This window comes from Microcaecilia unicolor, chromosome 7 (genome assembly GCF_901765095.1).
Source record: "Microcaecilia unicolor chromosome 7, aMicUni1.1, whole genome shotgun sequence".
Classification (NCBI taxonomy): Eukaryota; Metazoa; Chordata; class Amphibia; order Gymnophiona; family Siphonopidae; genus Microcaecilia; species Microcaecilia unicolor.
Window position 1 is genome coordinate 97,094,666 of NC_044037.1, and position 23,078 is coordinate 97,117,743.

At 40.6% G+C, this 23,078-nt stretch overlaps 1 protein-coding gene across 1 annotated transcript in view; it reads right to left on the bottom strand.

Moving 5' to 3' along the window:
* Positions 1–2,402: 2,402 nt before the first annotated feature.
* Positions 2,403–23,078, bottom strand: part of LOC115475056 (extracellular calcium-sensing receptor-like) — a 49,200-nt gene continuing 28,524 nt past the window's right edge. Inside the window, exons 3-6 of the mRNA XM_030210794.1 lie at positions 21,714–22,553; positions 16,413–16,640; positions 7,271–7,394; positions 2,403–3,319 (exon numbers count right to left, since the gene is read on the bottom strand). Of these exons, the coding sequence (XP_030066654.1) occupies positions 2,403–3,319; positions 7,271–7,394; positions 16,413–16,640; positions 21,714–22,553 (2,109 nt within the window). The remainder of the gene's footprint in view (positions 3,320–7,270; positions 7,395–16,412; positions 16,641–21,713; positions 22,554–23,078) is intronic.

Here is a 23,078-nt window from a genome sequence, read left to right on the forward strand (position 1 = left end):
AACAGAGTGAACCGTTATAGATGAGACATGGAAATCAATAATAAGATGTATATAACTGAATAACAAAAGGTTTCTCTCCATCATATGATTATAGTAACAGAAAGGTCTATCTGTCTGAGAATGACATCTCATGTTTCTGATAAAGTTTGAACTATAAATTTCCTAAAGCATGCATTCCTCGTCATAATAAAGAATAAAAGCATCCAGCACATTCAGAATCATTTTTGATTAAAATGATTCAGGGAACTATTTAGGTGGCAGTGGTTAGTGGTTTTTTTTTAAGCCACAGCTTTCCAAGGGACCCCAAATGAGGTCACAATACCTGCTTTTGAAGTCATGACCTAGGTGGACTCCCCGTAGGTGCATCATTATTCTGCACCTCCAAGAGGACACACAATTTTATTTGGACACAATCATGGGGTCATAGCCATGAAAAGTTTGGGAAGGATTGTTTTAAGTGCTCATCCCACTGCAAAATTAGACCTGGATATTCAATGCCAGGCCATGTTGGGAGACCAGTATTGAATACCCAGGTCTTCCGTGAACCTGAAACTTGTGTGGATCCCAGACTATACTTAGGGCTGGTACCCGCATACCTAACCAGGCAAAGATAGGACTGAATTTTATGTGATCCTATTTGCCTGGTTCGGTATGTGGGTATCAGCATTGAATATTGCTGGTACCCGTATAACTTCCAGGTCTGCCTAGACTCCATCCCTGGACTGCACTGGAACTGCCAGGATTGTGCCAGGGTGATCAGAGCTGATATTCAGTGCCACTGCCTGGTTAAGGGCTACTGAAGTTCAGCAGCCAGCTATCTCAGTATGATTTATGCAGGCAGGGTACTCTCCAGCAGGGCCCCCGAGAGACAGAGCCCCTGCCCCCCCCCCCCCCCCCCCACTCAGGCCTCCACAACCTTACCTTCCTGTGTTGTCTTCTCTTCTCCTCTCTCGGTCTGTCACTCTCGATGCTCCTGTGTGCCGGAACCGGGTTATTGCATTAATGCAATCACCTGGGTCCCAACACACAGGAGCAGGAGAGAGACAGACCCTGGCACCGGGCATCCCTAAGAGGCCAGGCCTGGGGAATCTTGCCCTCCTCCCCCTCTCCCCCCCCCCCTCTCAGCAGCCCTGCTCTCCTGCACTTTTAAAGCTTGCTGAATTTTGACCCTATGATGTTGAATATCAGTATGTTCAGTTATCTAAATGACTGGAACATTTTTATGATCCTTAGGAGTCAATATTCAGCATGGTTTAAGAATGCAGGAAAGAGAAAGACTCCTGACCACTTAAACCACACTGAATGGATTGTGCCTGGATTTTCAGCATCAGTTATCCACATAGTGCTGCTGAAAATCCAGTGTGGCACTTATTGCACTATCCCATTTGTACAGTGAAAATCTGCCTGGGCAGAGGAACACTGAAATCCCACAGTAGACAAACAGGAAAAAAAAGTGGGAGGTAGAACAGGCTGACCAGGAACAAAACATGGAGACTTCTAAAGTTGATAAAATGTTTATTGGTGAAGACTCGACACATGCTGCATACTTTGTTTTTCCACAGAAGTCTTTTTCAAGACCAGATTTTCTCATCCATTTTCACCAACCATCATTTACCTTGTGACTCTTTTCGCATATACTATATGAAGACTCCTGAAGCAGGCTAACCACTGAAACACAGATCTGTGTCGAGTCTTCACCAATAAACGTTTTATCAACTTTAGAAGTGTCCACATTTTGTTCCTGGTCAACCTGGTCTACTTCCCACTTTTTATCCTGTCTGACTATCCCATTTGTGCCAGGGCGTTTTGGGGTGGAGTCAGAACAGAGCCAGAAGATATGCAGACACCAGTAGTATTCAGTGTTGGTGCCCACTACTTCAAAAGAAGTCCTTTCTTTGCCCAGTTAGATATGTGAGTGCCCATACTGAATATCAGTAGACACCCACATAACGTCTGAGTCTGTCAAAGACCTGGAACATCAATGCTGATACCCAGACATGATCCTAAATAACAAACAGAGTGAGGAAATGGAGATGTTTTGTGGAACCAGTAATCTTTATTCCTACCAGTAGGCACAGCGAAATGCTGATGACCCGACACCCCTGACGCAGGCAGTTTATTTGCTGAAACATGGCCATGTTGGGTCATCAACATTTTACTGTGTCTGCTGGGAGGAATGAAGATCACTGGTTCCAGAAAGCATCTCCATTTCTTCACTGCATTTGCTATATTGGATCTTTCTCATGACGTTTTGGACCTTCTCTGCTGTTTACCCGGAGATGATCCAACATTAAATATCCAGGTCTAATTCAGCCTGCAAATTCAGCGATTTTAAATCCGCTGACCACCTTGGGCTGAATATCACCAGTTACAGTTTAAGTATAAACATGAATCTTCTTCCTCTAGCATTGCCTGCTGGGATGAGACTTGACATTGATGTGTTTTTTGGTGTTCTTGTCAGATCTCAAGAGAATTATATAACACTTTGGGAGAAAGATACAGCCCAGCAACCCAGCACTAGAGGACAGAATAGCAAAGATCTCCACAGCAACCATAGACTTGCCCTGTGTACTGAGGTATGCAGGGATGAATGATAGCCAGACACTGAGGAACACCACCATGCTGAAGGTGATGTACTTTGCTTCATTAAAGCGATCAGGAAGCTTTCTTCCAAGGAAGGCAACCACAAGACTGACCAGAGACAGGATTCCTAGATATCCAAGCATGCAATAGTAAAATCCATCAAAACCCTCATTACATTCAATGATGATTTTCCCATTGACAGACTGAGCATCCACTTTCAGAAATGGTGGAGTAACAAGTAGCCATGCTATGCAAAGGAGGATTTGCAGAAATGAGCAGGAGACAACTAGCACAATGGGAGTCCTGGGTCCCACATACCTCCTAAGCTGGCTGTTGGGTTTTGTTGCATTGAATGCAATGATGACAGTGATTGTTTTGGCAAGGACAGCAGATACACTGATGGTAAAAATAACTCCAAAGGCAGACTGCCTTATGAGGCAGATTTCCCTCAGGGGATGTCCAATAAACATTAATGCACAGAGGAAGCAGAGCATCAGAGCAGCTAGCAGCAGATAACTCAACGTCCTGTTGTTGGCTTTGACAATGGGTGTCTCTCTCTGTTGGATGAAGATGCACAGAATATATAGTGTGATGAAGAAGAGCAAGACAGCTAGGGAAACTAGAGCAATGCTTACAGGGTCCTGATAAGAAAGGAATTCAACAATCTTGGGGAGACATTTTGTGCGTTCAGGGTTGGGCCACTGGTCTTCTGGACACTCCCAACATTGTGCAGCATCTGGTATAGAACATATGGGGAGAAACTATCAAAGTTTTGTTCTATAATCTTTCTGTGTTCACATTGTTTTACAATGTTCCTTATAAACCAGGCATTCTTTTTTGTTCATATTCACATCTGGAGGAGTCTGTCACAAATCCTCTCAATTCAGAATGCATTGGAAAAGGTCAGATTAAAAATACAATATTTCCAAATGAAGGCTCATATTTGGAGGCAGAGAAGTGAATGGAGCAAAAGAAGAGAACAGATTTTGATGCCAAATATATATATATATATATTTTTTTTTTTTTAAACTAACGCACAGAGTAGAGCTGAGTTACAGAAATACTGAGTCACTACAATATCCTTATATTCAAACTTCTTACACTGACTTTTAGGGCATTTCGAGCTGGAACTCCTGACTATCTGGCATCCTTGATTATTCCTTATTCTTCAGTATGCTTACTTTGCTCTATCAATAACTTTCGCCTTGTACTTCCAAGCCCTAAGTCTACCCAGCTTGAATTTACTCATCACCGTGCCTTCTTTTTTTCCACCTCTTTCTTTTGGAAATTTCTTCCTTTGACTATCACGGCTAAACCTTAATTAAAAAACTTAAAAATTGCACTGAAAACCTGGTTATTTCAACATCCTTTAACTCAGACTTCTGAGAGGGGTTAATGCTCACGGGGCTTTCACTGACCTTTTATCCTTTCCTCCTTCTCTTCCCTTTACCTGATTATGCCCCTCCTTCTGATCCCTATAGTTTGGGTGTTTGATCCCTGCTTATTATTGTGTGAATGAGGTACATCTTTCCTGTCTAAAAAATTGAGTTCCTTTCCCACTTTTTGTTTTGATTTTATATCATTTTATGTACCCCACTCAGGTCTGCTAGTTAGTTAGAGCAGTACGTTAAATTCTAACGAATAAATAAATATTTTGAGATACTGTACTTTTATTTATTTATTTATTTATTTATTGCATTTGTATCCCACATTTTCCCACCTATTTGCAGGCTCAATGTGGCTTACATAATAACCATGATGGCGATCGCCAATTCCGGTATAACAGATACAGAGTGACAATGTAGAAGGTTCGTGTAGGACAGACACATCAGAGAATAACTTTTATTTGTATATCAATTATTTATATGCCTTTTCTTAAATGATACAATGCTTTATGATATGATGTTTTACAATATGGTAAGTTATAATATCATGCCTTTTGTTTGTAGTCCACAATTAATTAATTAATTTTAATTAATTAATATACATTTTTATTTATTTTTTGAGTTTTATGTTATAATGTTTGCTATCATATTTTTGCTTTTAGATTCTGATGTTTTGAGTGATTTATTATGTATATATATGTTTTATAGAGCATTACATAAGACCCCTGAAGCAGGCAGGTACATCTGCTGAAACATGGCCCCGTGTCAGGTCTTCTGTCAGTGCCTCTGTATGGTACTCCCTGAGTAGAAGTCAGTGTGTTATCCTGTACTCTCTTGTTAGCTCTCGGACTTGTGTAGAGGGTCTTTCCTGTTTTGCATTTTGCATCCTATGTTGTCCATCCTTATTACAGGCCTAGTGCATTGAAAGATCTTAGTGGGTTACCATGATTGTAATAGAAGCATAGAAAAACGAAGGCAGATAAAGACCATATGGCCTATACAGTCTGCCCATCCATGCCATCTCTATCCATTCATCTCCCTTATAGATCCTATGTACTTGTCCCAAGCTTTCTTTAATTCGGATAGTTTTTGTCTCTACCATCTCCATCAGGAGGCCGTTCCACAAATTCACCACCCTTTCCGTGAAGAAATATTTCCTCAGGTTACTTCTGAGTCTACCCCCCTTTCATCCTCATCCTATGCCCCCTCATTCCAGAGCTTCCTTTCAGTTGAAATGCTGATTGTGGTCTACTGGCAAAGCTCTATGTGGTCCTGAGTACTAGAGAACAGAGGTAGTTATAGCGTGAGTCATGAGCATTGCACCAGCAAGAATTTCCAAGAGTTTGAATGGAGACATTGTTGTGTTTGAATAATTACTCTTATAATAAAAAGAGATGACTGGGGGGGGGGGGGGGGGGGATGCATTTATTGGTTGTCTGAATGGTGTTATTGCTATTGTAAAACACCTAAAGTGAAAATGGATGTTTAAAGCAGTTTAAATATATTTCAATGAAACATCATCACATCTGCATGTAATATAAATGGTAAATTGATTCTCAGATGGCCCATGAGTATATATATTTCATTTACTCAACACCTGCAAAATTCTTTTTTGATCAAACCATATGCTTTTTTATTTTTTATATTTTCAATGCTTTATATTCTCTGATATAGAGGGGCATTTTCGAAAGAAACGTCCAAGTTGCGATTTGGACGTCTTTGCAAAACGTCCAAATCTAGGGGTGGGGAAAGCCGTATTTTTGAAAAAAGATGGACGTCCATCTTTAATTTCAAAAATACCATCAGAGATGTCCAAATCCATAAATTTGGACATCCCTAGATTTGGATGTCCCTAGACATGGATGGCTTTGACTTTCGGCGATTTTTGAAAACCAAAGATGTCCATGTCAGTAACATCCAAATGCAAGCCATTTGGTCATGGGAGGAGCCAGCATTTGTAGTGCACTGGTCCCCCTGACATGCCAGGACACCAACCGGGCACCCTAGGGGGCACTGCAGTGGACTTCATAAAATGCTCCCAGGAACATAGCTCCCTTACCTTGTGTGCTGCCCCCCAAAACCCACTGCCCACAACTGTACACCACTACCATAGCCCTTACGGGTTAAGGGGAGCACCTATATATGGGTACAGCGGGTTTGTGGTGGGTTTTGGAGAGCTCGCTGTTTCCTCCACAAGTGTAACAGGTGGGGGGTGTATGGGCTTGGGTCCGCCTATATGAAGTGCACTGCAGTACCCACTAAAACTGCTCCTGGGACCTGCACGTGCTGTCATGGACCTGAGTATGACATCTGAGACTGGCATAGAAGCTGGCATGACATATTTTTAAAGATGTTTTTTGAGGGTGGGAGGGGGTTAGTGACCACTGGGGGAGTAACGGGAGGTCATCCCTGGTTCTCTCTGGTGGTCATCTGATCATTTCGGGCACCTTTTTGTGCCTTATTCATAAAAAAAGCATGTCCAGGTGAAAACGTCCAAGTGTTTGTCAGGGACATCCTTGCTTTTTTCGATTATGGGTCGAAGACGTGCAAGTGTTAGGCACGCCCAAATCCCGCCTTCGCTATGCCTCCGACACGCCCCCTTGAAATTTGGACGTCCTTGCGACGGACTGCAGTTGGAGACGTCCAAAATCGGGTTTTGATTATACTGATTTGGACGTTTCTGTGAGAAGGACGTCCATCTTCCGATTTGTGTCAAAAGATGGACGTCCTTCTCTTTCAAAAATGAGTCTGATAATTACCTACAAATCTTATATGCTCAATCTGTTTCCAGTATGTTGCCACCTCTCCCACATACTGGAAACAGATTGAGCATATAAGTGCTATAGCACTATGCTTTGTGTATAATTGTATCAGAGAATATAAAAAAATTGAAAACATTAAAAAAAAGCATATGGTTGGATCAATAAAGAATTTGGCCAGTGCTGAGTTAAAGAAGTATATATACTCATGGGCTGTCTGAGGATCCATTTACCATTTACATTAAATGCAGATGTGATGGCATTTCATTGAAATATAGTGATTATATGACATCCATCACTGTGAAGATAATGTGACACAGATGTGTTTGACTTAAAACATTTTAATGTCATATCAGATCAGTTGTGCTAAGTGCTGTACAAAAATAACAGAGGCAGGAAACACTTGTTAGTACAACAGACTAACAATGCTACCCCCTTGAAAGTTTTTAAGTGCTCTATGGAATTCTTCTATATGATGGGAGAATTGCAGGTGTTACTTACATGCTAATATCATTCAGGTTCAAGTTGCAACAAAGCTCTCACCTGTTTCATTTGCAATTTCTCCAGTAGGACAGGGGACACAGTCAAAGCAGCAGTTGGGTTGCCCTTGTTGTAGAGAAATCCTGAATCCAGGTGGACAGCTATCACTGCATACAGAGCGAGGGATCTAGAAGGAGACAAGCACAAATACAAGTATTCACATGGTCAGTAAGTAGCTCTCACTTTATTTAAAATTGTCACATCAGAAAAAAAAATACCACTACCAGGATAATTACATAAATAAATGTAGGATATAAGAAGTTCCAGAAATGAGAGTGGTGGAAGATGAGAGAAGAGGAGGATAAGCTGGTATAGATACAAGTGCTCAGTTAAACATTATTGTAAGGTGAGAAGATACCGCAAGAAAAGTCAAGTTAATCTGGGTTATATACAAGTAACTTGAAATCAGTATTTAAAAAGGATGTGTGCAGCTAATATTGGAGCTAACTGCATAAATCCTTATTTTTTCACAACTCAGAGTTAAAAAATGCTTAACATTTGGCTGGGTATCTCAATGTCCAGACAAATGCTACATGCTTAGGAGGTGGAGGGCCAGGAAATGTTCTGGGATTGGGGGACAGAGGTTATGAGGAGACAACCAGTATTCAGCACTACTTGGATAATCAACCCGCTTAAGTTTAAAGCGGCATATTCAGCTGTCCTACTTAAATGGATAGGCTGGCTGAAACCCTAACATAGAGGTAAGTGGAAATATAACATGCTTATCTTTATGTAGCAGTCATCTCATTGAATAATGACCTCTCTGTTATTATGTAAAAGAATAAAATGAATGGTTTAAAATTTCTAGACAATTTCATAAGAACATAAGAATAGCCATACTGGGTAAGACCAATGGTCCATCTAGCCCAGTATCCTGCTTCCAACAGTGGCCAATACAGGTGACATGTACCTGGCAGAAACCCAAATAGTAGCAACATTCCATGCTACCAATCCCAGGGTAAGCACTGACTTCTCAATGTCTATCTCAATAGCTGACTATGCACGTTTCCTTCAGGAACTTGCCCAAAACTTTGTTAAGACCAGATACACTAACTGCTGTTACCTCATCCTCCAGCAACAAGTTCCAGAGCTTAACTATTCATTGAGTAAAAAAAATATTTCCTCCTATTTGTTTTAAAAGTATTTCCATTAACTTCATTGAGTGTCCAGTAAAAAAAATTGATTCATTTCTACTTGTCTACACCACTCAGGATTTTGTAGACCTCAATCATATCTCCCCTCAACAGTCTCTTTGCCAAATTGAATAGCCTTAACCTCTTTAGTCTTTCCTTATTATATAAGAGGAGTTACATGTCCTTTAGCATTTTGGTCACTCTAATTCTGCTATATCTTTGAGATACAGTAACCAGAATTGAACGCAAGGAGTGATACAGAATCTTTATAGTGTTCTTTACCATCCGTTTCCTAATAATTCCTTGTATCCTGTTTGCTATTCCTGAAATCTAGTTTTCAATTCTTCCTTTTCCTCATCTTCCCAGGGAGCCATTGTTTGTAAAATCAGTGGAGTTCATCATTATCCCAAGGAATTACTAGTTATTTGAATAGTGGGATACTTATTAGATTGTTTATATCATGCATGTAGGGAATCTGGTCAACATTCCCCTTTTCACATATGTAATTTGTTTTGGTATGTAGTGTTTAACATATTTTAAATTGTTTGGTAACTGTGATTGTAGCTTGGAGTTTACTTTATTTGGTATTTCTAGACCACTTGTGCCATGGTAAGTTCTAAGCAGTTTACAGAGTGGGAACTAGATAAAAGGGCAGGACTGAGACAACACCTCAGGACTTACAGTTGATACTAATTGTCATGGATATTAATTACAGTGGAACAGCTAGACATTGTAGTAGATAATAATTACAGTGGATCAGCTAGAAATTGTGGAGCGGCTAACCTAGGATTCTTTTAAAATGTTTTTTTACATGTTTTCTGAATTGTCCATAGTCGTGTAATTAGATCAGGTTTAAGTTCAAGTCCTTCAAGATTCTGGGTCTTGGTATGTTATAAGTTGCTCATAGGCACTGGTTCTTTTTATTCCTCTTGGAGAAGGAAATGCAAAAGGGGGGAGTTATTTGGTTTTCTTAATCTCTTAAGGGTAGTGAATTCCACATGTGTAGGCAGGTAGCTTGGGCATTCTCCTGTGAAGATTTTGAATGTGCAAGCTAGTTAGAATTGAATCCTAGCCTCCACTGGTAGCCAGTGTAGTTCTAAGTAGAGATGGGAAATGTAGTCATGTTTCTTTAGGGAAGGGAAATGGGACTTGATATACTGTCTTTCTGTGGTTTTTGCAACTACATTCAAAGTGGTTTACATATACTTTTTTTTGTACCTGGGGCAATGGAGGGTTAAGTGACCTGCCCAAAGTCACAAGGAACTGCAGAGGGAATCAAACCCAGTTCCCCAGGAGCAAAGTCTGCTGCACTAACCACTAGGCTACTCTTCCATGAGTATTTAGTGAGTATATTAGACATATCACTGTGTTTTGGACTGTAGTTTGTATAATTGGTTGTTTGGGGCTCCCAGTAATAGAAGGTTGCAGTAGTCTAGTTTCAATAATATCAGTGACCATACCAATAATCTGAATTGTACAGTCTTGAAGAATTTCCATGTTCTCCGTAGTCTTCTCATTGTTGAAAATGAGCTTTTCACCACATTTGAGATGTGTAGATTGAATGACAGAGTTTGATCCAGGTGAACTCCCAACAACTTAGTTGTTGATTGTAGTGAGTAGAGAGGTTTCCAACAGGGATCTGATTTTCCTGTGGGTCTGGTTTGTAGTCTAGCAGTAGGCATTTCATTTTTTCTGGGTTCAATTTCAGTTTTTGGCTGTCCATCCATGAGCTAATCAGCTGAAGGTAGTCTCCAATCATTCCAGTGGCCTGCGTTAGGGAGGACAGTATGGGAATGATAACTAAGAAGCTCTTTAGGGAGAGTAATTAACCTAATGTACAGAGGAAGATGTTGAATAGTGTGGGAGAGAATGGTGATCTTTGGGGGACTCCACAGGGGTTGATCCCATTTTCTGAGAGTGTTTCATTTTGTTTTACTGTATATGATCTTGTGGTTAAGAAGTCTGTGACCCAAGTCAGGACCTTATCTCCTATTCCAATGTTATTGAGTTCAGAGAGGAGGATGTCATGGTCTACTAAGTTGGAGGGAGATGATAGATTGAATTGAAGAAATAGTGCCCTGCCCTTACTACTCAGAATACCTCTGGCTTTATCAACTATGGATACAAGGACTTCTGTGTTATGGTGGGTTCCGAATCCTGATTGAGAAGCATACAGAATGACATATTGGATGAGATAGTTGTTTAATTGAAGGCAGACCAGGCCCTCTGTGAGTTTAATGAACAATGGAATTGAGGCCATAGGTCTATAGTTGGAAACCATTTCACTTTATTCCTTGGTGTTCTTGATTAAGGGAATAATGATGATTTCTCCCATTATGGTAGACATTGACCCATTGAAAATTGCTGTTGAATTCAGTTGAACAAGTTGAGTAGAAATTCGATTGGAGGAGAACTCATTAGGTGTAGAAGGCTGAGGTCCAGTGTGCAGTAGGATCTGGAATATCTGTGGTACAGCGAAATGAAGTCCTTCCAGTTTATAGGGTTGAATGCAGTCCAGATCCTGTCCCCTGCTATGGCTATAGGGTTGGTATCACAGGTTATAGTAATTACATCCCTTGGGTTAGTGAACATGGATCTGATTTTGACAATTTTATTTTGGAAGTAGTTTGCTAATTCTGGTGCTGTCGGAGGTTTGGCATTGTGTTGTTGGGTTATAGCAGATGTATCAGATAGTTTAGCGCCTGAGTGGAAGAGAGCTTTTGTGTCAGAGACATCTGTACTGATTTGTTTTGAGTACCATGTTTTTCTCTCTTCATTTGTCATTTTTTTTGTAATCATTGATAGCTTATCTCCACTTCTGTCTTGATTTTGTGTTGGGCTTCTTTTTCATTCCCGCTCTAGTTGTCCACATTTCTGTTTTTGTGTGAGTAGTTCGGCATCGAACTAAGCCTTGTTTGGTCAAGTGGTTTTGGTCTTTCAGGTTAGAGGGGCGATGATGTTCAGAGTTTTCTCACAGTTCTGTAACCAGTCAGCTCTGAAATGTTCCCAATGGTCAAGTAGTTGTGAGTGTTTGAACTGGTCCCAGAATTGGTCATATCAATCCTATCTCTCGTTAAATGTTTTTCAGCTGGTTTGGGATCTTTCTTCTTCCCTTGGAAGGGCAGAATATAAATCCTAAATTAAATTATGTGAAAGCCCTAAGGGAGGCCATATGATGCTTCAATAAGGAGTGAACACATTCCTTAGGGGCTCTCACCATGTGCAACTGAACAAAATGTTCACATGAATGGAGTAGAAGAAAACAGCCAGAACTCCATCAGAGATGTTAAAAGTGGAAAAGGTAATGAGGCAGTAAAACATGCAGGAATGCTGAACACAGCAAGATGGTGTTGTGGAGAATTTGGGCATTTTTTTGCCTGGTTCAACAGGCAGCAGATCTCCAGTGGCAGGGAGTTTGGATGTGAGCCCTAAGCAGGTGAAGAATACAGAAGTAATTTTAAGGACCATAAAAGAAGAAAATAGTGTAATAAGTGAAAAGCTATGCATGATCCAAATGGAGCTAAATGGAGTGAGAATGGAACTGAAGGAGACAGTGGAGATAGTGGAGCAGGTAGAACAATATATTTCACAGACAGGAGATGAGCTGAGGATACTAAAACACAATTCTGGTGCTCAGTGCAGAGTCATACAGAAATGTTTGCAAAATGTTGATATAAAGAATTGCTCTAGGAAGTGCAACATGCATGTCATAGGAGTGCTGAAGGACTTGGAAAATGGGAATACAGTGCTGTTCCTAGAACAATTACTAAAATAAGTATAAACATTGCTAGCATTGCTAGATGACAATGTAGTTGAAAGTGCCCACAGAATCCCTGGAGACCTCCTACACTAGGCTGATTCTGGCAAAGATACTAAGCATAAGGAAATAATTCTGGGGTTCCCCAGGAAAGAGGATGTGTTAAAATACAAGGACAGCTGAATATGGTCCTTCCAGGATCAGTGTGGACTAGTACAGAAGGCGCCAACAGTTTAGAGAATTTAAAAGAACATTGCATTCCCACAGAATACAGCAAGCATTAATGTACCCAGCAAAACTTAACATATGATGGAAGGGAGACACAATAACTTGCTCAGGAGAAGATAAAATTCTTAGACAGCCTCTTCTCTGATGATTCTCCCTATACAGAAGAGATATACAATTCAGATTGGAAACAGTGGGAGCGAAGGGGTCCAAAAAAGGAGAGTCTGTGAAATGCAGACAAATTACAGAAAAAAACAGAGGCCTTCATGGCAGGTGACAGCAAGGTTCATAGTTAAAGGATCATACTTGATTGACGGAAACTTCAGAGAGATGCCTTGCAGGATAATAATTTTTATTATGCAGACATAAGAACATAGGATCATAAGCATTGCCATACTGGGACAGACTGAAGGTTCATCAAGCTCAGTATCCTGTTTCCAACAGTGGCCAATCCAGGTCCAAGTACCTGGCAAGATCCTACAAGAGTAAAACAGGTTTTATGCTGCTTATCCCAGAAATTAGCAGTGGGTTTTCCTAAGTCCATTTGAATAATGGCTTATGGACTTTTTGTTTAGGAACCTGTCCAAACCTTTCTTTAAACCCTGTTAAGCTCCACATTGACCAAGGCAGAGAAAAGCCTCAGTTTGAAAAGCGATGTATCACTCAACACAATGAGTCCTGTGTCCGTTCCTGTTCTGCAGGGTGTTGAGCAGCCAGTGCAAGGAGCTGTGGAAGGAATCTCTCCATTCACTTTGGCTATGGCAGGCCAGTTAGCTCTTTCTCCTGCAGACATTCTGACTTGAGAGCAGGGTTTTCATTCATAGCACAGGAAGGACCTTCTCCTGGGATTCAAGTGGTGAGTAATCCAGTTTCAGATGGAGAGATTTTATTTGGGAGCAGTCTGTTGATGTCTGCAGCTCTGTCCTTCAATGGAACTGTTGTAATGTTCTCCTGATAAGACCCTTTGAAGTAACTTTGGACTCGATATGGACTGTTTTGGAGGCACTACACAAGGTTTATGTAACTTTTGCTATTGCTTAGTTGTTTAATTCAGCATCCTTGAAAACTTTGGATAAAGGAATAATTGATGTTGAGAGTAAAGTTTTCTGGAAAACTTGCTCACTCAGGTTAAGAAGATTTCTTTATGCCACTTCTCAACTGACTCACAATAGACCATTTTTACTTTATAAGATGGAAAATATGGACAATTTTTCTAGAAACTTGAATTAGAGGATTCTTAATTTTCCTTGTTCTCCCACCTGTTTGGTTTGGGAGATGTTTAACAAGTGTTGTAAGGAAGTTGTTCCCTATCCTGAAGAAGGAATTCCTCCATTACAAAAGATTTATTATTTACCACTTAAGGGGTCCTTCTACTAAGGTGCACTGAAAATGGCCTGCGCTAGTGTAGATGCGTATTTTGGGCACACGCAGAATTATTTTTCAGCACACCTACAAAAAATGTCTTTTTAAAATTTCTGCCAAAAATGGACGTGCGGCCAAATAAAAATGGCCGCACGTCCATTTTGGGTTTGAGACCTTACTGCAAGTCATTGACCTAGCTGTAAGGTCTCCCATGGTAACTGGGTGGTAATGGTCTACGTGCATCAAATGCCACTTGACGCGCATAGCTGCCATGCATCAGAAATCAGATGTGTGTAGGGTGGGAGGGGGTTGGTGACCACTGGGGGAGTAAGGGGAGGTCATCCTCGATTCCTTCCGGTGGTTATCTGGTCAGTTCGAGCACCTTTTCGAGGCTTGGTCGTGAAAAAAAAGGGACCAAGTAAAGTCGACCAAATGCTCACGAGGGATGCCCTTCTTTGTTCCATTATCGGCCGAGGACGCCCATCTCTTAACCACACCCCCGTCCCGCCTTCAGTACACTGCCGACACGCCCCCGTGAACTTTGGTCGTCCCCACGATGGAAAGCAGTTGAGGACGCAAAAAATCGGCTTTTGGTTATGCAGATTTGGGCGACCTCCGGAGGAGGACGCCCATCTCCCGATTTGTGTCGGAAGATGGAAGTCCTTCCCTTTCGAAAATAAGCTACACAATGTTGTAAAGAAAGGTTTTCCTGTTATCCTTATCTAAATAAAAGGGCCTAGGCAATGAAATTCATAGTAATAACATTTTACAGTGGTCCTCAGTAAAGTTTTTAAGTTCATATTAAAATGGGACATAACATACTAAGTAAAAAAATGTTAGTGAGGGCACAGTAAAACTTACCCTCAGTACTATTTTCACTTCATGGATGCTGGAAACTTTCAGAGACTGAACATGTTCTCTGGACACATGGAGGGACATTTTCAATATGACGTCCAAGTCAGACTTTGGACGTTTTGCGCTAAACGTCCCAAAATCCAAATTGGAAATATGACCATTTTCAAAACAGCAAAATGTCTATCCTATTTTTTTTTTTTTTTTCAAAAATGGACACTTGGAAGTTATTTTCGTGCTCTGTACATCTATCTTTTTCGGCCATTTTTGAAAAAATAATGTCCAAGTGAAAAGCATAGAAAATCAAGCCATTGCGATGTAGGAGGACCCAGCATTCTTAGTAGACTGGCTACACAGACATCCCAGAGAGCAATGGGGCACCCTAGGGGGCACTGCAGTGGACTTCATATAAAAGCTCCCAGGTACACATCTCACCATTACCCTCTTATACTGTATGCTGAGCCCTCCAAAACCCACCTACTGTACCAAACTGTACACCACTACAATAACACTTATGGGTGAAGGAGTCACCTATACAGTAGGTTTTGAGGGAGTATGGGAGGGCTCACAATTTCCACCACAAGTGTAACAGGTAGAGTAGGATGTGGACCTGGGTCCTCCTCTCTATAGTGCACTCCACTGACCACTACACTAGTCCAAGGACCTGCTTGCTGCTCTAATAGACCTGGCTTTTTAACATCTGAAGCTATCGTAGAGGCTGGTAAGTAATATTTTTAACAACATCTTTAGGGGGTGGGAGGAGGTCAGTGACCTCTGGGGGTGTAAGTGAAGGTCATCCCTGATTCTCTCCAGTGGTCATCTGATCATTTAGGGCACCTTTTTGTGCCTTATTCTTCTGAAACAGGTCTAGACGTTGTCACCTAGACATTTTTGTTTTGTTCCATTATGGCTGTAAGACATCTAAGTGTAAAGAATGCCCTAAGCCCGCCCCCAAAATTACCCCTTGTGATTTGGATGCAGTGCAGATGAATTGCATAGATAAACATTTGCAAAATAGGTTTCAAAGTTACTAATTTGGACGTTTTGAGAAGAAATTCTTCAAAATCCTGCTTTTTGCCACTTTTTAGACGTTTTTCAAAAATGAGCCCCAAAGACTATTGGTCAGCCCCAGAGTATTTCCAGGTAGGTTTATGTTGTGTACTTTTCTGTGTATATTCATTGAGATGTATTTTGCATCTACGCTTTATAATCTTTCTCTACTCATAAGAGCATTTGTGCTCTCTTTTGCTGCTGGCTGTGCTTTAGAAGTGTTGGCAGGAAGATAAAAGAGATTGTTGCAAAATTCATGGCAATTTTCAATTCTTCTTACATATTGTACTTCCTGGAATGGCACAACCTCCCCATTTATACTACTTCTATAGGACTTAAAAAATGTAAAAGTAATTTCTGGTCACTGTTCCACCTGAAGCAATAATGTATTTATTTATTTAGATTTTGCTCACATCTTTTTCAGTAGTAGCTCAAAGTGAGTTACATTCAGGTACTCTGGATATTTCTCTGTCCCAGGAGGGCTCACAATCTAAGTTTGTACCTGAGGCAATGGAGGGTTTAGTGACTTGCCCAAGATCACAAGGAGCTGCAGCAGAATTTGAACTGCCCACCTCTGGACTTCAAGACTGGCGCTCTAACCACTAGGCCACTCCTCCACTAATTCACGCCAATAATTCAGTAAGTAAATTTCCTTATTCACTGGTCCCAGCTCTGTTATAAATACATTAAATCCAGTTGCTATTTTTATTTTGACATGCACAGTGTAACTCAACATGCAAAGGAATGAAGTGATTCATCTAATAACCTGAGCATATTCTTTAGTCCATTGGATAGCACTGACATTGATCCTGATTTCTTCTCGATGAGAGGGTCTGGATTCAAATTGTCCCACTTTAAGCAATTTTGAGGTGTCATCAGGGAGTATCTGCAGATTTAGGATATCAAACACTGCTGGTACCTCTCCTTTAACATCAAACATTATTTCCTCTTTGAATCTAGTGATAAAATGGACTTTTTTCAAATAATCAAGGACCTTCAATAGAAGAGAAAGTCAATCAGAAATGTAAATAAAAATACCTTAAAAGCATTTGTCATACATGAGTGACATATAGATGATGGCAGATAAAGACCTCTACGCAGTGGTGTGCTGGTAAATGTTTAACAACAGGCTCTCTCCCCGGTCCACCTCTGCGCCCCCCCCCCCCCCCCCCGCATAAACAGCTGCTGTATCTTTAACCACTAAAAAGTTAACCAGTTAGTGCTGAATATTGGCATAACCAGTTAACTTTTTAGCCATTAAAAAAAACTTGGATATTCAATGCCAATTGTAGAAATGACCTGGCATTGAATATTCAGATTTAATGCCAGCCGCGGACAGAAAAAGTGCTGCCTGCCGCTGGTTGAATATCGGGCCTCGTGTTTTCAAGGACTGTGCCCTGAATAATGGTATCATTGAGGCTAGAGTTACTGGGATCACCTTAACCTCTTTTGGGCCCCCTGGATGGGATAAGAGATGAGAAAGGTACTTTCTATGAAATTTTGGACAGCATGGGTTTTTCACTGAAGAAGATAAGACTGGCTACTCACTGTACTCAGTGTTTATTGAAAACAAAATTTAATGAAGTGGATACAATTTTGTCCGTGTTTCTTTCATTTCGGGCCCTGTTTAATAAGACCCGTTAGCACTTTTAACATGCCTACAATTAGCGCGCAAGCTAACTATGTAGGCGCCTATAGGGATATTGTAGGCACATACACAGTTAATGCGCGTACATGGTTAACGTGCAATAAAAATGTTAAGGCGCCTACAATGCAGCTTAGTAAACATGGCCCTTAATTTTCAAAGTGCAAAGAAAGCACAATGCCATAGGAGAATACTGAGTGATAGTGCTGCCAAATAACTTTATACCTATAACTTATGTATATAAGGAGTAATTCTATAAAGCTTTTCTCTGCAGGTAAAGCTTGTTTTTACATACAGAAAATGACTTTTGAAAAAGTGCATGGCTGCATTCGCATGCAAAAAATGGATTGGGAGTGGAGGAAGATGGCCAACATCAAGTTCTGAGCATTAGGCATAGGCAGTCGGTGGCCCAACTGTTTGGGGAGGCTAAAGGGGGCGGGGTTAGGGGTGGGGCCAGGGGTGGAGCTTAAATCCATAATTGTCTGATAACACACAGAAAAAAAAATAAATAAAAATATAAGTCACAATTAATACCTTTTATTAAATTTAGATATTAGATATGTATCATATGTCAAAGAATAAAGTGGTTGCTCAAAGCATATTCTAAGCACAATCGCTCAACTGCAAAACACTATGCACAACTTTGTGCAAAAACACACTCAGAACCTTACTGTACCATAAATATTACACTGGGCAGAACCTAATACACCAATATACCACCCATACGGAAAATGCAGACCGTCAACAATATGAAACAAGGGATCATATCATCACAATTCTCATGTAGAGCCACAAAACACCCTAATTCATGTTTAATGTGGGATAAAATGCCATAAATAAGTAAATAAATATAAACTTTTAATGTTGAGCACCTGATTCTCAAAGTGGACATATTCCAAACACTATAATGAAAATAAAATGATCTTTTCTACCTTTGTTGTCTGGTTGTCTGATTCTGCTGCTATCTGTTCTCAGTGCAGGTCAGGAAGTCATCCTCCTTAAATATCTCCCTGGCAACCCCCCCCCCCCACCCCCCCCCCCCGCTCTCCCAGCAGTAAGGTAAACAAACCATAAACCAATTTCTACAATTGGTTACACAAGGCTAGAGGGCTTTTACTGCAGCTCCTGCTGTGAGGATGGAGTTAAATCAACAATTTAAACCTCTCAGAGCACAGCAGGGGAGGCTTAGCCTGTCCAAGCCTCTTATACCGGGCGGGCGCCTATGGCATTAGGATTCTCTTTTGCCTTGTTCAGTTCTTACCTCTGCTTTCAATGGGGGAGAAAAAGGAAGGGTAGCAGTAGGGTGGGTAAAGAAATTCCACCATCTGCACCTTCCTACTGTCCAATGGTTCTTCACCTTGCACGGTCAGACCTAATAAATCCATCCAGTCTTGTGCTATTTGGAGTGCTGGTGGAGCAGGTTGCAGCAACATCCTTAGCGTTTCATATAACTCTAAACCCAGCCAATAGCAGCCATCCCTGGACCTGGTGGAGGAAAGAGTGGGATGCTCCAGCAGAGAGATAACTCTGGATAGGAGGAAGTGGCTGCTACTACTGAGCCATCCAAAGTGTTGCTGCAGGCTAGCACAACTCCCTCAATGGCAGCAAGTAGGGCTCCTGAACCAATAACTGCAGGAGTGAAACCGGCAAGAAATAATCCTGTCTTCACTATGACATACGTCGTCCTGCTGAAATCTCATTGGACTCAATATGGATAGCTATGGAAGAGCTGGATACGCTACTTTCTGTACAATTTCAAGCACAATCCTTGCTAAACAATGACTTTTCTGTAAAGCTCAATGCTCAGCATCAGGAGCTGAATACTTTAACTGCACGTGTTCAAACAGTGGAAACTAAGATGGAATCAGTTTTGTAGCATAATGTGACTTTAAAGACAATCTCTTTCTCCATGATAAAACTGAAAACTTAAAACTGAAAACTTGGAAAATAATCTCTATAATAAACATTTGTTTCTGATAAATTTTCCAAAATACCTAATTTTCATTAAAAAATGTTCATTAAATATATGGTAGACGTTTAAGGATTCCAGATTCTGGTTTACCACAAGTAATTAGAGCAGATCTGCCTATTAAGTCTAAAACCCCAGGTTATAGTGTTTCTGTGGATTCTTTGGAACCGGTTGTGGATGTTCAAGATATGGGGTTAACAACTTTTTAGAGACATCTATAGAACAGCAAGCAACTCTGTCTACCCTGTTTCACTTTCTTTGGACACAATGGCTGGCAGTAAGGTCTCAGATCCAAAATAGACGCGTGGCAATTTTGATTTTGCTGCATGTCCATTTTCGGCAAAAAAAAGGCCTGTTTTACAGGCACACTAAAAAATGGATCAGCATGTGCCCAAAACCCGTGCCTACACTACTGCAAGCCATTTTTCAGCGCGCCTTTGTAAAAGGACCCCTCAGTAAAATAGAAAAGAGTTAAGCTTGTCTCTCACAAAGTCCTCCGTTAATAATGGGAATGAGCTTTAAATCCGTGAAATATAGTAAAGGAAATAAAAAATAAATAGGAAAAAATAACAGCAACACTTGTGATTACATTAACCTAATGGCATTGACCTGAATTAACAACCTATGGGTGAAGACCAACTTGAGAAGAAGATAATGGTACTTAATCAGCAAGAAATAAATTGAGCAGATTTAAAAAAATTAATTTGCTATCGTTATATTTCACAGCACAATTGCATAAGCGTCTACACATGCCCAACACACGCCAAAATGGAGTTACCGCTTGACTACCGCGTGGCTCTTGCAGTAATTTCATTTTTGGAACGTATCTGAGACACACATCTGAAAAATATTTTTAATTTTTGGCCACTCATAATAGACACACGCCAAGTGGCATTTGAAGCGCGTAGGTCATTACCGCCTGGATTCTTTTTCTGGGTAGCTCATGTAACATCAGGAAAAATACTAATTTTTAATCCACAGAAAGAAATATGTTAGGGGAAAAGAGTCTCAGTAAACAATCTCTATCTGTGTCCTGCTTCCAACTGTGGCCAATTCAGGCAACAAGTATCTGGCAGAAACCCAAATAGTAGCAACATTCCATATAGAATCTCAGAGCGGCAACATTCCATGCTACCAATGCCAGGGCAAGCAGTGGCTTCCCCATATCTGTCTCAATAGCAGACTTTTCCTCCAGGAACTTGTCCAAACCTTTTTTTAAATCCCAGATACCCTCAATTTCAAAGAGGCATATTTTCAAAGCACTTAGCCTTCCAAAGTTCCATAGAAACCTATGGAACTTAGCCTCCCAAAGTGCTTTGAAAATATGCCTGTTGGTATCCCCAACTATCTCTCTTGTTTAACTATTCCTTATTGTCCTCCAGAACCCTCTGTTCATTAAACGATCACCGCTTAGTTCTGCTTAGTTGGAATCTACCCATCACAGTACATTCTTCTTCCTGGCTCCTTATATTTGGAACAATCTCCCCCTTTCTCTCCATAGCAATTCCTCTTTTAAGGATTTTAAAACTGAGCTGAAAACCTGGCTTTTCCACTTAGTTTTTGGTGAAACAGTTTGCTGAAGTTACCATTCTTACCCTTCGACCCTGTCCTTCTTTTGTGTGTTTGCTTTACCCTCTTTTTGCAATACTTATTTCTCTTAACTCCCTGCTTTCCTATATATTAATGGAGTTCTTTTCTTGTTTCCTATTTAGCCTGTACTCCACTTTGTTCTGCCCACCAGCTAAAGTGGTATAGGAAGTTATTGCAAATAAATAAAATACATTAATGGCTGTCACCATATCCTCCGGCAACAAGTTCCAGAGTTTAACTATTCATTGAGTGAAAAATTATTTCCATCTACAAGTGGGTGGAACATGGGCAGGGCATGAGGGTATATCCCATTTATGTGAGCAGTTTATAGAATACTATAAATTATGCATATCGCTTGGCGTACATAGGCATGCCAGCTTATGCCTGACAATGGCATGGCAAAACAGTGTTGACATAATAGAATCTTGGTGCCAAGATGCTGTCATAGAATTGACATTCGTGCACCTAAACCAAGGCACCAATTGATAGAATTGCCCCATAGGAGTAATAGCTTCACTTAAAACTGGACAGGCATGAAAACCGTGAGTTGACATTTAGGCATTTTCACGTGCAACACTTAAGAAAGGGTGAATATGATACATAAATTGAGTCAGATGTATCACTGGCAGACAGCATCCTTCTTTCAGGAAGTATACTGTAAGTTGTGATCTACTGAAATTTTCATGTTGGTGCAATAAAATACATCTGTTATTCTATAGATAAATTTTAACACCCAGATGGTGACTAGGATGAATATAAATAATTTTATTTATACAGCTATATGTTTTGGGACTTTTTGATTCTATTATTGTTAGAATCATGTTACTTAAAAAATACTAAGAATTAGATGACTGCTCACTTACCTGCCAGGGGTGTATATTATATATAGTATCACTGGTTCCACTGCTTAGAAGCCCTTTTCTTAGCCTCCCTGCTGTTAAATCCTGCAAGGCATGTGCAAATGCATATACTCCTAGGTAAGCATGATAGGCATAGCTGAAGTCATCAAATTCAAATATAGATGGGTCAAGTTCATGCAGCTTCTCTTCTCCTGTGCAAAACTGTAATTTTTCCATCCTCTTTCCATCACCATAAGACTGAAAATGAGCCTCTGGCCACCTGCATCTGAATACTTCTTCCCAGAAGAGTTTAACAAAGACACTGTCTGGATACGTAGCGGGATGGATATTGTAAAGGAACTCCTTGAAGCCGGGCATCTCACCAGTGTGAATGATTAGAGCCAGGCTGCCACTTAATAGTTTCCAGGCCTCTTTGGAGAACAAGCTCTCCACCATGCCAAATTTTGGGGAGAAGATCCAGACCTTTCCATGGAGATGATGCCTAAGTAAAGACTCCAGGACAGGTTTGAAGTGCACATTATAACCATCACACACAATAACATTTGCAGTAGATTTTAGAATCACTTCCACAATCTTTTCAATCTTTTCCCAAGAGTAACTGTCATGGATTTTCTCCAGGAAAGCCACACAGGATCCTGACCTTTCCAGTTCCAATTTCAGCACTTGACTACTCCAGTCACAGAGGTCATTGTCAGAGGCCAGAATCCCCAGCCAAGTCCATCCAAAGTGATGCAATAATTGGACAAGTGCATAGGGCTGTACTGTGTTGCCAGGGACAGTACGGAAAAAGGATGGGAATGAGATCTTGTCATTAAACATGCCATGCTGGGCTCCATGACTAATCTAATGAGGAAACATTAACAGAATTAAAGTTTATATACTGTGAAAAAGATATGTACTGTGTGTAGTCTCAAACCTTATGCACTCTATCTTTGAATAATTCTTACATAGATTCTCTAAGCAGTGTCCCAACCAGCAAAACAATCCAGTGAATGTCTAGCATAATGTATTTCCAACTCATTTATTGGTACATAAACCGCATGATATTTAAACTATTTAACTGGCCAGAAATGGTTCTTGGCCAGTTAAATGGCACTTAACCAGCTATCTGGCAATATTCAGCAGGAGATCGCTGGTTATCAGAGGCGTGGGTAGATGGGGTGCAAGAGGAGTGACTGCTCCCCCAAATGGATTTTGAATTAAATGGTGCCTATGCAGCTCAGACCTTCAACCTTGCATGAATGCTGGCTACACTTCTGCTAGTTACCTCCTGCTGAATACTGCAAGTTAGCACTTACCCCTGGATTCTACATAGCATGCCTAGAGATCTGCTCCAAAACCCAGGCATATTCTATATCAATATGCGTA